General features: G+C 47.1%; 1 protein-coding gene across 1 annotated transcript in view; it reads left to right on the top strand.

Moving 5' to 3' along the window:
• LOC140403206 (complement C3-like) overlaps positions 1–17435 on the top strand; it is a 294404-nt gene that overhangs the window by 188931 nt on the left and 88038 nt on the right. The window contains exons 22-23 of the mRNA XM_072490959.1: positions 981–1032; positions 9603–9689. Of these exons, the coding sequence (XP_072347060.1) occupies positions 981–1032; positions 9603–9689 (139 nt within the window). The remainder of the gene's footprint in view (positions 1–980; positions 1033–9602; positions 9690–17435) is intronic.

Here is a 17435-nt window from a genome sequence, read left to right as displayed (position 1 = left end):
TATCAGTCGTCTCATAGATTATCAGAGCAGGAAGGTTTTGTTGAAGCTGTACAGGACTTTGGTTAAGCCACAGCTGAAGTACTGTGTTCAGTTCTCTTCAATGCACTGTAGGAAGGATGTGATTGCACTAGAGAGAGTGCAGAGGAGATTCACCAGGATGTTGCTGGGGATGGAGCAGTATAGCTATGAAGAGAGGCTGGGTAAGCTTAGGTTGTATTCTTTGGAGCAGAGAAGGCTGAGAGGGGACCTGATTAGGGTGTATAAGATTGAGGGGCATGGACAAGGTGGATACAAAGCAGTTGTTCTCCTTGGTTGAAGAATCAATTACAAGGGGGCATAGTTTTAAGGTGCAAGGTTGAGAGGGGATTTGAGGAAAATATTTTTCACCCAGAGAGTGGTAGGAATCTGGAATGCACTGCCTGGGAGGGTGGATAAGACAGGATTTGGAAAGTATTTGGATGAGCATTTGAAATGTCATAACATTCAAGTGCTGGGAAGTGGGATTGGTGTCGATTAGAATATTTTTTGGGCGGTGCAGTCTAGATGAGCCGAAGTGCCTCTTCTAGACTCTACGATTCTCTGATTATAGACTCCAATTTCTCAATTGGAATTGAATTTCTGAAACAGAATCTTGGGTTGCTTTGAATCTGAAAATATTTTTGTAACACACCTGCATCACAAGACACAGTGGCTGACATTGTTTAAAAATCATCGTGAATTACAAGTTAATTTTGGGGAAACGGAGTGGAAAATTGGACATAAATATCTAGTTGCTTTATGGATCTGTTAGTTACAACTAAATATAGGGTGTGGACCATATTCAGGACAAATGATTATACTACTGGTGCAAGGAATGTTGGGGGAAATTGTCTTGTCAAGAATGTGTTAACATGGAGTGTCCATTGTAGTTTAAGCAGAAATATTAGACCCAGAAGAAACCAGACTCTCTCCTACTCATTTTATTCTGTTTTTTCTTATAGCCAGAAGGGAAGAAAATCGATCGTGTGAAAACGTACAATTTGGATCCCAAAGGTTAGTTCCCTTTTCACCATTAACATTCTTAGCACAAGTGGTTGTCAAAATATCATTAATGTTATTGCTGGAAAGAGAAACATGTTGCTGAAGCTTTCCACCTTGCACTCATCAGGACAAATGCAAGAATGCCAAATGTTTTTTTCAGAAAATATTTTATTGAGGCATTTATAATTTTAACAATTTTAACCACCAGGTATCAAAAGAAACAAAACAAAATAAACAACACACCCACCCAATAACAAATCCCAGCCAACATGGCTTACACAAACAGGACCTTCTTCCCCAGCCCCTCCTTTCCACTGGCCTTCCTAACGCTACTCAGTCCCCCATGCCTCCCTCCCCTGCTGACAGCTTAATTTTTCAAGGCGAACTTGAGTTTCCTGATTCTGAGAAACTCCGCCATGTCGCTAACCCATACCCTCGACTTCAGGGACTCCGAGTCCCTCCATCCTAGTAGGAACTGTCTCTGGGCCACCAGGGAGGCAAAGGCCAGAACTTCGGCCTCTCTCACCCCCTGGGCTCCCGGATCTTCCGACAAGCCAAAGATCGCCACCTCTGGACTCGGTACAACCCTTACTTTTAATACCTCTGACATGATGTCAGCAAACCCCTGCCAGAAACCCCTCTGCCTCGGATATGCCCAAAACATATGGACATGGTTCACAGGGCCCCCTGTGAAGTAATGGGTTAAGAGTTAAGTAATAAGACCATAAGACCATAAGACATAGGAGTGGAAGTAAGGCCATTCGGCCCATCGAGTCCACTCCACCATTCAATCATGGCTGATTTCAACTCCATTTACCCGCTCCCTCTCCATAGCCCTTAATTCCTCGAGAAATCAAGAATTTTTCAACTTCTGTCTTAAAGACACTCAACGTCCCGGCCTCCACCGCCCTCTGTGGCAATGAATTCCACAGACCCACCACTCTCTGGCTGAAGACATTTCTCCTCATCTCTGTTCTAAAATGACTCCCTTTTATTCTAAGGCTGTGCCCCCGGGTCCTAGTCTCCCCTGCTAATGGAAACAACTTCCCTACGTCCACCCTATCTAAGCCATTCATTACCTTGTAAGTTTCTATTAGATCGCCCCTCAACCTCCTAAACTCCAATGAATATAATCCCAGGATCCTCAGACATTCATCGTATGTTAGGCCGACCATTCCTGGGATCATCCGTGTGAATCTCCGCTGGACCCACTCCAGTGCCAGTATGTCCTTCCTGAGGTGTGGGGCCCAAAATTGCTCACAGTATTCTAAATGGGCCTAACTAATGCTTTGTAAAGCTTCAGAAGTACATCCCTGCTTTTATATTCCAAGCCTCTTGAGATAAATGACAACATTGCATTTGCTTTCTTAATTACGGACTCAACCTGCACGTTTACCTTTAGAGAATCCTGGACTAGGACTCCCAAGTCCCTTTGCACTTCAGCATTATGAATTTTGTCACCGTTTAGAAAATAGTCCATGCCTCTATTCTTTTTTCCAAAGTGCAAGACCTCGCACCTGCCCACGTTGAATTTCACCAGCCATTTCTTGGACCACTCTCCTAAACTGTCGAAATCTTTCTGCAGCCTCCCCACCTCCTCCACACTACCTGCCCCTCCACCTATCTTTGTATCATCGGCAAACTTAGCCAGAATGCCCCCAGTCCCATGATCTAGATCGTTAATATATAAAGAGAACAGCTGTGGCCCCAACACTGAACCCTGCGGGACACCACTCGTCACCGGTTGCCATTCCAAAAAATAACCTTTTATCCCAACTCTCTGCCTTCTGCCTGACAGCCAATCGTCAATCCATGTTAGTACCTTGCCTCGAATACCATGGGCCCTTATTTTACTCAGCAGTCTCCCGTGAGGCACCTTATCAAAGGCCTTTTGGAAGTCAAGATAGATAACATCCATTGGCTCTCCTTGGTCTAACCTATTTGTTATCTCTTCAAAGAACTCTAACAGGTTTGTCAGGCACGACCTCCCCTTACTAACTCCATGCTGACTTGTCCTAATCCGACCCTGCACTTCCAAGAATTTAGAAATCTCATCCTTAACAATGGATTCTAGAATCTTGTCAACAACCGAGGTTAGGCTAATTGGCCTATAATTTTCCATCCTTTTCCTTGTTCCCTTCTTGAACAGGGGGGTTACAATAGCGATTTTCCAATCCTCTTGGACTTTCCCTGACTCCAGTGACTTTTGAAAGATCATAACTAATGCCTCCACTATTTCTTCAGCTATCTCCTTTAGAACTCTAGGATGTAGCCCATCTGGGCCCGGAGGTTTATCAATTTTAAGACCTCTTAGTTTCTCTAGCACTTTCTCCTTTGTGATGGCTACCATATTCAACTCTGTCCCCTGACTCTCCTGAATTGTTGGGATATTACTCATGTCTTCTACTGTGAAGACTGACGCAAAGTACTTATGTAGTTCCTCAGCTGTTTCCTTGTCTCCCATCACAAGATTACCTGCATCATTTTGGAGCGGCCCAATGTCTAATTTTGCCTCCCGTTTGTTTTTAATGTATTTAAAGAAACTTTTACTATCATTCCTAATGTTACTCGCTAGCCTACCTTCATAATTGATCCTCTCTTTCCTTATTTCTCTCTTTGTTATCCTCTGTTTGTTTTGTGGCCTTCCCAATCTTCTGACTTCCCACTACTCTTTGCCACATTATAGGCTTTCTCTTTTGCTTTGATGCATTCCCTAACTTCCTTTGTCAGCCATGGTTGCCTAATCCCCCCTCTGATAACCTTTCTTTTCTTTGGGGTGAACCTCTATACTGTGTCCTCAATTACTACCAGAAACTCCTGCCATTGCTGTTCTACTGTCTTTCCCACTAGGCTCTGCTCCTAGTCTATTTTCGTCAGTTCCTCCCTCATGCCCCTGTAGTTACCTTTATTTAACTGTAACAACTTTACATCTGATTCTAACTTCTTTCTTTCAAATTGGAGATTGAATTCTACCATATTATGATCACTGCCTCCTAAGTGTTCCCTTACTTTAAGATCTTTAATCAAGTCTGGCTCATTACATAACACTAAGTCCAGAATGGCCTGTCCCCTCGTGGGCTCCATCACAAGCTGTTCCAAAAAGCCCTCCTGTAAACATTCAATGAATTCCCTTTCCTTGGGTCCACTGGCAGCATTATTTACCCAGTCCACCTGCATATTGAAGTCTCACATGATCACTGTGACCTTGCTTTTCTGACATGCACTTTCTATTTCGTGGTGCATTTTTGCCCCTGGTCCTGACCACTGTTCGGAGGCCTGTACATACTCCCATTATGTTTTTTTTGCCTTTGTGGTTCCTCAACTCTACCCACACAGACTCCACATCATCTGACCCTATGTTGTTTAGTGCTATTGATTTAATTCCATTCCTAATTAACAAGGCAACCCCGCCCCCTCTGCCCACCTCTCTGTCTTTTCGATAGGTTGTGAATCCCTGGATGTTTAAATGCCAGTCCTGAACCCCCTGCAACCACATCTCTGTAATGCCTACCACATCATACCTGCCAGTCACAATCTAGGCCACAAGCTCATCTACCTTGTTCCATACACTGCGCACATTTAAATATAGCACCTTTAATTCTCTTGACCATCCCTTTTTGTTTTCTTAGTGTGGTGGACCTTGGTTTACTGAGCCTTTCCATACACTGTCATATTTTGTGGGATGGGGACTATCGTAACCTCTCCTGAGTTCTGTCTTTTCGTGCTTTTTTGTATTCCTAAGCAGCTACGCTTCCCACTGATTACTTCACCTCTTGGTTCCCTGACATTCCCTTCCCCCCCCAATCTCTAGTTTAAAGTCCTATTGACCACCCTATTTACTCTTTTCGCCAGAACACTGGTCCCAGCTCGGTTCAGGTGGAGACCATCCCAATGGTATAGGTCCCCCCTGTCCCAAAACTGATGCCAGTGTCCCATGAAAAGGAACCCCTCTTTCCCACACCACTCTTTCAGCCACGTGTTAACTTCCCTTATTCTTGCCTCCCTATGCCAATTTGCACGTGGCTCGGGCAGTAATCCTTGAGGACCTGTTTTTTAATTTGAATCCTAGCTCTTTATAATCTCTAAACAGGTCCTCTTTTCTCGACTTGCCTATGTTGTTGGTACCAACATGGACCACAACAACTGGATCCTCCCCCTCCCTCTCCAGTATCCTTTCAAGCCGGTCAGAGATGTCCCGCACCCTAGAACCGGGCAAGCAACATACCATGCGGGACTCTTTAACCTGCTCACAAAGGATACTATCTATCCCCCTGATAATAGAATCCCCTACAACTACAACTTGCCTATTTACTCCCTCTCCTTGAATGGCCTGCTGAACCATGGTGCCTTGGTCAGCTGACTCATCATTCATGCACCCCTGTTCGCCATCCACACAGGGAGCAAGTGCCTCATACCTGTTGGACAGGGTCAAGGGCTGAGGCTCCTGAGTTCCTGACTGCTGGTTCCCTTTACCTGCCTGACTTGCAGTCACACCCTGCTGTCCCTGGCTACTGGCAGGATTTAAACTACTTACTCTGACAGGTGTGACTGCCTCCTGAAACACAGTGTCCAGGTAAGTCTCCCCCTCCCGGATGTGCCTCAGTGTTTGAAGCTCAGACTCCAGCTCATCAACTCTGAGCCGGAGCTCTTCGAGCAGCCAACACTTACTGCAGATGTGGTCGCTGCAGCTCGCAATGGGATATGCCAGCTCCCGCATCAAGCAGCTCAACACATCACCTGACCAACCATCACTAATTAATTAATTAGTTTAATTTAAGTTTACGAGTTTAGCTGTGTTTTTTTTTAATTTGGGGCAGATTTGCTATCAACCAATCAGATCACAGCTTCCCTCTGATGTCACTTTTGGAAAAAAAACTGGAAAACAGGAAGTTACCGTTAGGTTTTTATACTCACAGAGACTGCTCCTCCTCCTCCTCTGAACAGCTCCTGAAATTAGGCCCAAAGAAAGAGAGAGAACAAAACAGTCGGGAAAAGCACCTTCTCCCACTCTTCACCGAATTACCTCACTGCACCAAATTACCAAATTCTCACTCTGTCTGTGTCTCACTCATTCAGGCTGTGTCTCCTTGACCAGCACAACGCTTACTAAGTGCGCTTTCTGTCTGTCTTTTATACAGACTTTAGGATGACTCACACTACTTAAACTTCAAAGAGAAGAATACAATGTGTACCTTTGTGCCCCTAAACAGGCCTCAGGTGACTGCCAGATAACTGCCTCTCAGCAATTAGGGTGGGGGCAGCTTCAGCCAATCAGACACTAATCTATACTGCACTTTTAACTGAAAAACAACAGAATTAGATTTATCACTTACCTTTCCTGGTTACCTCACTGCACCAAATTACCAAATTCTCACTCTGTCTATGTCTCACTCACTCAGGCTGTGTCTCCTTGACCAGCGCAATGCGGATGACCCTATACCCCGGCCCGGGAGGAAGGGCAGCAGGCCCCGCAGTTCGCCGTGCCTGGCCGCAGGTGGCAGAGGTTTACAAGCCAGCTATTTAGCTGTGCTAAACCAGTCCCTATAATGGTGCTAATGGTGGTTGTAATGGTGGTAACAGGTGTTTTTTGTGAACAAATATATACAGCGTGTGCCCTAGCCCCTATAATTAAGCTGTGCCCTGCACCCGTGCCAACTTAACTGGTGTCTAACTTTCATGCCTTACGGGCCCTAATGTTACGCCTAGATGATTCCCCAGAAGGTACAGCAGGAGTGGAGGCGGCCTGCTGTAGGTCCCCATTGACGCGTGTCTCCTGGGGCGACCTCGCCTGGATGGGCCCGGCTGCCAGTCGGGTGTCCCGGGTGGCGTGGTGCCGTGCTATTATGCCCGCTGCCCACCTGATGCTGTCAACTCACCCTGGCCAACCTGAGGAGGTTGTTTGGTTTCTTCCTGCACTGCATGCTCCGGAGGGCATTGCCCATGGCGCTGACTGCCTCTGCCACCTGCGCCCAGGCACGGCGAACTGCGGGGCCTGCTGACCTGCCTCCCGGGCCGGGGTATAGGGTCATCCGCATCTTCTCCACCGCGTCCAGAAGGGTCTCCACTCAGCGTCCCTGAACCATGGCTCTCCTCTCCTTGCAGCCATCGTGTTGGCTAAGACAGTGTGTGTGGAGTGGGGAAGGATCGTTTAAACGCGGCTGCGGCGCCTCATGATTGCCAATCATGGACCTTGCGAATCCGGCACCATTTTACATGGAATTGATTGTGTTCCACATGGGCGCCGGTGCTAACCCATTAATAGTAGCTGAATCGGTGCAGGTGTTGTGCCGGTCTTTCTGTTGTAAATTCCACACATGCTCCACTGGCATCAAAACTTCGCCTCAGAAATGGCGAATCAAGCCCATTACCTTTCTCAGAAGAATGAACAGGCAGCACAGAACCGATGAAGGGTTTCATGAAAAGCTGTGTATCAGAGACATGCGCTTCAAAAAAATTGCATTAATGAGGGGAGGCCACCTACTGCACAATGAGCTGCAAACGTAGTCATCTTCCCACACAGCTCTGCCTGTGGCTTTATTATAAGCAGCCACAGGAATTATACAGAAATAGACAGGGTGCAGTGACTTATGTAGTTTACAGGAGTGCTGAGGAATTGCAAGCCAGCAATGAGAAAGATATGTCCAGTTTTAGGAGCTTACTGGCTTTCCAAAAGCCAAATGTGTTACCACATTGTCCTTGGAGACCAATGTGCAAATCCAGCCCAGGCTGGTTGGATGAGTGGAATTCTCTCCTTTGCTGACTGATTGGAAATGCAATGAATTAACTTTGTAATGGCTGTGGGGTTCTGTACAATATTGACTGTAATCTGGTCCAAATGGATACTGAATAGCGTACTGTAATCTGAAGATGAGTAGAGCTTTGAAATAGAAGGTCTACTTTGAAGAAGTGCTTTGCTGTTATTGGTTGAGGAACTTTCTTTGGGCAGAGTAGAAACTGGGCGAAATTCTCCGTAATCGGCGCGATGTCCGCCGACCGGCGCCAAAAACAGCGCAAATCAGTCCGGCATCGCACCGCCCCAAAGGTGCGGAATCCTCCGCATCCTGAGCGGCCGAGCCCTCACCTTGAGGGGCTCGGCCCGCGCCAGACTGATTTCCACCCCGCCAGCTAGCGCGGAAATGACATTGCCGGGTGGCGCATGCACGGGAGCGTTAGCAGCCGCTCATTGCATCCCCGCGCATGCGCAGTGGAGGGGGTCTCTTCCACCTCCGCCATGGTGGAGACCATGGCGAAGGCGGAAGGAAAAGAGTGCCCCCACGGCACAGGCCTGCCCACGGATCGGTGGGCCTCGATCGCGGGCCAGGCCACCGTGGGGGCACCCCCCGGGGCCAGATCGCCCCGCGCCCCCCCCAGGACCTCGGAGCCCGCCCGCACCGCCTTGTCCCGCCGGTAATGTAGGTGGTTTAATCTACTCCAGCGGGACAGGCATTCTAGCAGCGGGACTTTGGCCCATCCGGACCAGAGAATCGCCGGGGGGGGGACCCCGCCAACCAGCGCGGCGCGATTCCCGCACCCGCCGAATATCCGGTGCCGGAGAATTCAGCAACCGGCGGGGGCGGGATTCACGCCAGCCCCCGGCGATTCTCCGACCCAGCGGGGGGTCGGAGAATCTCGACCCTGTTGCTGTGCACATTCCAGCAGTGTTATGTGAAACATAAGAAAACAGAACAAGCGAACGTTTACAAGTCAGATATTCTATGATGGTAGGAAGAAATAATTATATAACATTTAAAGTACAGAAACAGGCCACTTAGCTTATGGATTAAGGTAAATGGCCATTTAGCTTAACTAGCCCATGCTGGTATTTGTGCTCCACTTATGTCTCCTCCAATCCTTTTTCAATGCACTCTGTCAGGATAATCTTCTGTATCTTTCTCCCTCATGTACTTGTCCAGCTTTCCCTTACATGCAGCCAAGCTATTTGCCTCAGCTTTACCTTTAAGCAGTGAGATCCACTCTCTGGGGAAAGAAGTTTATTCTAAATTCCTTGTTGAATTTTCTGTCTTATATTTACAGCCCCTAGCTTTGGTCTCCCGCACAAACAGGGACAACTTTACCCTGTCAGATTTCCATCAGCTCACCTTCAGACTTCTAGAGAAAGGAATTCCAGCCTGCTCAATCTTTCCTGATGGGTCTACCCTCTCAGTTCTGATATCATCCTTGTCAATCTGAGGTTCTATACCAGTTTAATGTAACTTCTCTGCTTATCAGATTTATCCCTCTGGGAAAGTTTATGAGAAACAACGGCAACTTCTTCACGTCGCACTTCTAACCATGAAATTCTAATTTGTACTGTGCAGGGAAATTAAGACTTGAATAGAAAGTTCAGTCAGCTTGAGTTTATCTTAATAGAGTTATATCAGAACCTTGAAATTCCATTGGTGAAAGCATGGGAAGATTTAAAATACTGAAATCTCTCGTAAACTCCAGGAGGGTTGAATATTGTGGTCATGGAGAGGACAAATAAGAGAATACAAACCCAAACCAATTGTTGTTGAGAAAAATCAAGGATCTTATTAAAATATCCTATTTATATAAATCAATATATTCTTTCTTTAATTTAGGTAAAGAACAAAAGGTTAAGATTGACGTTGATATCCCAGATGACATCATTCCAAATACAGAACCACTATCATTCATCAGTGTTCAAGGTACATTGATTGGGGTGAGGGATCTCTAGTCCAAGTCACCCAAGGCAGTTTCCTTGTAGAGACTGCAGGGCGAGCACATTGTTCCACCTGGCTTCTGCAAATGTCAATATTCAAAACGACAGATCATGAGCCTTCCAGCTTTACTTTGGCTATCAATGCTTGATAGAAATCCAGAAGGTAAGGGGTAATAACTACCGATGCTGTAATAATCTGCTTATTTTATCTCCTTGGAATGTGAGACAGAAAGCAGCTCATTGTTCTTTCCTCCTCTTTGCGGTACCTTCCATTGATTACATTTTCTTCTCAATGTCAGTAAGTAATGGGTGAAAATTATTTTGTGTTGGACCTCTTCAAGTCATAATCACAGACCTTTACAGCACAGAAGATGGTCATTTTATTCTTTATTCGTTCGTGGGATGTGAACGTCGCAGGCTGTGCCAGCATTTATTGTCCATCCCTAATGAGGGGGGACAGTTAAGTCAACCATATCTTTGAGGGTCTGGAGTCACATGTAGGCCAGGCCAGGTAAGAATGGCAGATTTCCTTCTCTAAAGGTGAATCAGATGGGTTTTTCCGACAATCGTTTCATGGTCATCATTAGACATTTTTAATTCCAGATTTTTTATTGAATTCAAATTTCACTATCTGCCGTAAAGGGATTTGAACCTGGATTCCCAGGGCATTACTCTGGGTCTCTGGTTTACTGGTCCAGTGACAATACCACTCAGCCACCGCCTCCCCCATTGGTTCCTTCTCACTGTGCTTATTTTATTGCCTCAGTTTGCAAGACATTTTTTAGTCTTAAAAATGAATCTTTTCAGGATGTAACTATTGAGATTGAAAAGATGGCTGGAAAAGTTTTTTTCTGGAGAAAAATTGGCTAAAACTATGGTATGTTGTGAACATGCCCTCAATTTGTAAACTGACTAATCTTGGGTATTGCTGTAAAAGACATCATGTCAAAGTTCCCATCTTGCACACGTTGGGAGATTCACAAGAATACCACATGTAAAGGAAACAACAGTTTATACTTGATGGAAAAGAGTTGGCTGATTGGTTGGCAAATGAACTCAATAAATACCACAGAGAGCTCTGCTTTTTGCACACAGAAAGAACATGGGCGGGATTCTCCGACCCCCCGCCGGATCGGCGAATCGCCGGGGGGGGGGGGGGGGGGGGGGGGGCGTGGACCCCACAGCTCCGACGCCGGCTGCCGAATTCTCCGGCGCCGTTTTTTTGGCGGGGGCGGGGATCACGTCGCGCCGGTCGGGGGCAGTGGCCCCCCCCGGCGATTCTCCGGGCCCCGATGGGCCAAGCAGCCGCCCGTTTTCGGCCGGTCCCGCCGGCGTGAAATGGACAGGGTCGATACCGGCGGGACCTGGCTCCGAGGGCGGCCTGCGGAGTCCTCGCGGGGGGGGGGGGGGTGGGCGCGCGGGGGGATCCGGCCCCGGGTTGGGCGGGGGTCCCCACGGTGGCCTGGCCCGCGATCGGTGCCCACCAATCTGCGGGCGGGCATGTGCCGTGCCGGCCTGTGTAATGCTCCGCCATGGCCGGCGCGGAAAAGAAACCCCCTGCGCACGCGCAGGGATCACATCAGCGGTTCCGTGCATGCGCCAACTCACGCCGGTCAGCGGAGGCCCTTCGGCGACAGTTGGCGTGGTGCTTACGACTCCAGCGCCGGCCTAGCCCCCAGAAGTGAGGAGAATTCCGCAGCTTCCAGGCGGCCCAACGCCGGAGTGGTTCACGCCATTCTTTGGCGCCGGTACGGCCCGCACCGCCGGTTTGGGGAGAATCCCACCCTATTCCCCAGGGCTGTGCCTTGACCAATCAGAGTCAACTTGTCTGATGTGAATTTACACAAAGCTTATCAGTTAACTGTCAGTCATCAGTTAACAGGTGCATTCCCCATGGCAACATCTCTACCCAAAGTTCTATACAACTCCAACATGACCTCCCTACTTTTGCAATCTGTTCCTTGATTGATAAACACGCGCCTTTTTCACCACCCGATTAACCTGCCCTTCTGCCTTCAGAGATCTATGGACAAACATGCCAATGTCATTGGTAAGATTTAGAATCCGTTATTAAAGATGAGACCGCGGAATACTTGGAAGTGCATGGTAAAATAGGACTGAGTCAGCACAGCTTCGACAAGGGGAGGTCCTGTCTGACAAATCTTTGAGAAGGTAACAAGGAAGTGAGACAAAGGAGAACCAGTGGATGTGATTTATTTTGATTTCCAGACGGGCTTTGACAAGGTGCCGCGTAGGAAACTGTTAAATAAGTTAAGAGCCCATGGTGTTAAGGGTAAGATCCGGCATGGATAGAGGATTGGCTGACTGGTAGAAGGCAGAGAGTGGGGATAAAGGGGTCTTTTTCAGGATGGCCGGCGGTGGCTAGTGGTGTGCCTCAGGGGTCGGTGCTGGGACCAAAACTTTTCACAATATACATTAATGATCTTGGAAAAGGAACTGAAGGCACTGTAGCTACGTTTACAGATGATATAAAGATCTGTAGAAGGCCAGGTAGCATTGAGGAAGCAGGCGGGCTGCAGAAGGACTTGGACAGGCTCGGAGAGTGGGCAAAGAAGTGGCAGATGGAATATAATGTGGAAAAGTGTGAGGTTTTGCACTTTGGAAGGAGAAATGGAGGCATAGACTATTTTCTAAATGGGAGATGCTTAGGAAAGCAAAAGCACAAAGGGACTTGGGAGTGTTTGTTCACGATTCTCTTAGGGTTAACGTGCAGGTTCAGTTGGCAGTTAGGAAGGCAAATGCAATGTTAGCATTCATGTCGAGGGGGCTAGAATACAAGGCCAGGGATCTACTGAGGCTGTATAAGGCCCCTCTGGTCAGACCCCATTCGGAGTGTTGTGAATAGTTTTGGGCCCCGAGTCTAAGGAAGGATGTGCTGGCCTTGGAAAGGGCCCAGAAGAGGTTCACAAGAATGATCCCTGGAATGAAGAACTTGTTGTATGAGGAACGGTTGAGGACTCTGGGTCTGTACTCGATGGAGTTTAGAAGGATGAGGCGGGATCTTATTGAAACTCATAGGATACTGCGAGGCCTGGATAGAGTGGACGTGGAGAGGATGTTTCCACTTGTAGGAAAAATTAGAAGCAGAGCACACCATCTCAGACTAAAGGGACGATCCCTTTAAAACAGAAATGAGGAGGAATTGCTTCAGCCAGAGTGTAGTGAAACTGTGGAACTCTTTGCCGCAAAAGGCTGTGGAGGCCAAATCACTGAGTGTCTTTAAGATAGAGATAGATAGGTTTTTGATCAATAAGGGGATCAGGAGTTATGGGGAGAAGGCAGGAGAATGGGGATGAGAAAAATGTCAGCTATGATTGAATGGCGGAGCAGACTCGATGGGCCGAGTGGCCTAATTCAGCTCCTATGGCTTATGGTCTGTAGTTCCCTGGCTTATCTCTGCAAACTTTCTTAAGTTGTGAGACCATATTAGCTGTTTTCCAGTCCTTTGGAACCTCCTCCGAGACCAGAGAGGAATTAAAAATCTGGGTCAGAGTCCCTGCAATCTCCTCCCTCGCTTCCCACAGCATCCTGGGACACAATTTAACTGGACCTGGAGATTTGCCCACTTTTAAGCCTGCCAACACGTCCGATACCTTGTCACTCCCTATGACTATTTGCTCAAGAACCTCACAGTCTCTCTCACTGAGTTCTAAATCTGCCTCCTCATTCTCTTGGGTGAAGGCAGATATGAAGTATTCGTTCAACACCTTACCAATGTCCTCTGGCTCCACCCACAGATTTCCCCGTTGGTTCCTAATAGGCCCTACTCTTCCCTGTTTATCGGGTTCCCATTGATATACTTACAGGATATCTTGGGATTTTCCCTACTTTTACCAGCCAGATCTTTCTCATATCCCCTCTTTGCCCTCCTAATTGCTTTCTTAAGCTCCACTTTTTATACTCCGCGAATGCCTCCATTCATTTGCTCCCCTTGTACTTGCTGAAAGCCTCTCTTTTCCTTCTCATCGTATCTTGAATGTCTCTGGTCATCCATGATTCTCTGGGCTAGTTACCCATTCCCATTACCCTAGAGGGAACATGTTGGGCCCTCCCCATTTCCTTTTTGAATGCCCACATAGCTCTTCTGTAGATTTCCCCACAAGTAACTCTTTCCAGTCTACCTTGGCCAGATCTTGCCTTATTTTATTAACATTCGCTCTCCCCCATTCCACAAGCTTTTTTTGGCAACTTGTCCATAACCAACTTAAATTGCACCATGTTATGATCGCTATCACTAAAATGCTCCCCCACCAACAAATCAACCACCTGTCCGGCTTCATTCCCCAGAATTAGGTTCAGCACTGCACAGTCCCTTGTTGGACATTCTATATATTGAGCTAAAAAGTTCTCCTGCGTACATTTTAAGAACTCCACTCCAGTTAATCCCTTTACACGGTGACTATCCCAATTAATGTTGGGAAAGTTGAAATCACCTAATATAATTACACCAAAGAACAAAGAACAAAGAAATGTACAGCACAGGAACAGGCCCTTCGGCCCTCCAAGCCCGTGCCGACCATGCTGCCCGACTAAACTACAATCTTCTACACTTCCTGGGTCCGTATCCTTCTATTCCCATCCTATTCATATATTTGTCAAGATGCCCCTTAAATGTCCCTATCGTCCCTGCATCCACTACCTCCTCCGGTAGCGAGTTCCAGGCACCCACTACCCTCTGCGTAAAAAACTTGCCTCGTACATCTACTCTAAACCTTGCCCCTCTCACCTTAAACCTATGCCCCCTAGTAATTGACCCCTCTACCCTGGGGAAAAGCCTCTGACTATCCACTCTGTCTATGCCCCTCATAATTTTGTATACCTCTATCAGGTCTCCCCTCAACCTCCTTCGTTCCAGTGAGAACAAACCGAGTTTACTCAATCGCTCCTCATAGCTAATGCCCTCCATACCAGGCAACATACTGGTAAATCTCTTCTGCACCCTCTCTAAAGCCTCCACATCCTTCTGGTAGTGTGGTGACCAGAATTGAACACTATACTCCAAGTGTGGCCTAACTAAGGTTCTATACAGCTGCAACATGACTTGCCAATTCTTATACTCAATGCCCCGGCCAATGAAGGCAAGCATGCCGTATGCCTTCTTGACTACCTTCTCCACCTGTGTTGCCCCTTTCAATGACCTGTGGACCTGTACTCCTAGATCTCTTTGACTTTCAATACTCTTGAGGGTTCTACCATTCACTGTATATTCCCTACCTGCATTAGACCTTCCAAAATGCATTACCTCACATTTGTCCGGATTAAACTCCATCTGCCATCTCTCCGCCCAAGTCTCCAGACAATCTAAATCCTGCTGTATCCTCCGACAGTCCTCATCGCTATCCGCAATTCCACCAACCTTTGTGTCATCTGCAAACTTACTAATCAGACCAGTTACATTTTCCTCCAAATCATTTATATATACTACAAAGAGCAACGGTCCCAGCACTGATCCCTGTGGAACACCACTGGTCACAGCCCTCCAATTAGAAAAGCATCCCTCCATTGCTACTCTCTGCCTTCTATGACCTAGCCAGTTCTGTATCCACCTTGCCAGCTCACCCCTGATCCCGTGTGACTTCACCTTTTGTACTAGTCTACCATGAGGGACCTTGTCAAAGGCCTTACTGAAGTCCATATAGACAACATCTACTGCCCTACCTGCATCAATCATCTTAGTGGCCTCCTCGAAAAACTCTATCAAGTTAGTGAGACACGACCTCCCCTTCACAAAACCGTGCTGCCTCTCACTAATACGTCCATTTGCTTCCAAATGGGAGTAGATCCTGTCTCGAAGAATTCTCTCCAGTAATTTCCCTACCACTGAAGTAAGGCTCACCGGCCTGTAGTTCCTGGGATTATCCTTGCTACCCTTCTTAAACAGAGGAACAACATTTCCATTATTATTTTTACACACCTCTATGAATTACGTACATATTTGCTCCTCAATTCCTGTTGACTGCCTGGGAGCCTACAGCAATATGGCCGTCCGGCTTTTGTTCCTAAGCTCTACCCACAAAGCTTCATTTGATGTCACCTCCAAGATATCATCTCTCCTGACCTGAATAACACACTCCTTAACTAATAATGCAATGCCTCCTCCTCTTTAACTCCCTCCTCTGATTTGTCTGAAGATTCTACATCCTGCGATGTTGATCGGCCAATCATGCCCCTCCCTCAGCCACATCTCCGTGATGGCTACTGTATCACAATTCCACGTGTCAATTCTCGTCCTTAACTCATCCGTGTTACCTGCAGCACGGTAGCACAATGTGTAGCACTGTTGCTTCACAGCTCCAGTGACCTAGGTTCGATTCCCGGCTTGGTCACTGTCAGTGTGGAGTCTGCACATTCTCCCCGTGTCTACGTGGGTTTCCGCCGGGTGCTCCGGTTTCCTCCCAGAAGTCTCGAAAGACATGCTGTTAGGTAATTTGGACATTCTGAATTCTCCCTCTGTGTACCTGAACAGGTGCCAGAATGTGGCGACTAGGAGCTTTTCACAGTAACTTCATTGTTAATGTAAGCCTACTTATGACAATAAAGATAGTGTACTCCTGTATTCAAATAGAGACCATCCAGCCGTATCTTACTCATTTGAAACTTACTACTTCTGTATTCCCTCTGAATTGATTGCTTTTCTGTGTTATCCAGTGTCTCTATTCTGCTAACAGTCTTCTTCCCCATCTCCTGTCAAATTAGTTTGAACTCCTCCCAACAGCACTAGCAAACCCACCAGCAACGATGTTAGGCCCGCTCTGGTTCAGATGCAGAACATCCCGCTTGTACAGATCCCACCTTCCACAGAAAGAGTCCCAGTGGTGCAGGAATCTAAAACCCTCTCTCCTGCACCAAATCTTAGGCTACGCATTTATCTGCGCTACTCTCCTATTTCTTTCATTGCTAGCACGTGGCACTGGGGGCAATCCAGAGATTACAACCAAAGAGGTCCTCCATTTTAGCCTACCTAACTCCCTGAATTCTTGATGCAAGACCTCATCCCTGTTACTACCTATGTCATTGGTATGAACGTGTACCGTGACCTCTGCCTTATCATCCTCACCCTTCAGAATGCCCGTGCCCATCCAGAAACATCTTTGACACTGGCACCAAGGAGGCAACATACCATCCTGGAGTCTCTTTCACTTGCTCCTGACTACAGAGTCCCCCATAACGTTTGCTCTTCTGCACTTTGACCCTCCTTGCTTAACAACAGTGTCAGCCATGGTGCCACTGCTCTGGCTGCTGCTGTTGTTTTTCCCTTTAGGCCACCCCCCCAACAGTATCCAAAACAGCAGTCACCCATCTATCTGCCTGCATCTTGGGTGTGATCATTTCTCTAAATCGCCTGTCTATGGCGCTTTCTGCCACCTGCATGCTCCTAAGTGCATCCAACTGCTGGTCCAACCGATCCATGCAGTCTGTGAGGAGCTGCAATTGGGTACACTTCCTGCAGGTGTAGTTGTCTGGAATGCTGGAAGCATCATGGATCTCCCACATTTCACAGGTGAAGCACTTTACCCCACCAACTGACATTTCAGGGACTAATTAATTAATTAGAAATAAATACTTACTAAATTAAGTTACAATAGCTATATGTGCCCAACGCTAGATTTCTGCTACAAATATTAGATGATAAATGCATCAATCCCTACCCTCCAGTTTCGTTACCTCTCAACTTAGTTAATTTTCCTTAGATTTTCAATTTTTTTCAAAT

This window comes from Scyliorhinus torazame, chromosome 27, assembly GCF_047496885.1.
Source record: "Scyliorhinus torazame isolate Kashiwa2021f chromosome 27, sScyTor2.1, whole genome shotgun sequence".
In the NCBI taxonomy this organism is placed as follows: Eukaryota; Metazoa; Chordata; class Chondrichthyes; order Carcharhiniformes; family Scyliorhinidae; genus Scyliorhinus; species Scyliorhinus torazame.
Note: the sequence above shows the minus strand (reverse complement) of the source record. Positions and strands in the feature narration are given on the sequence as shown.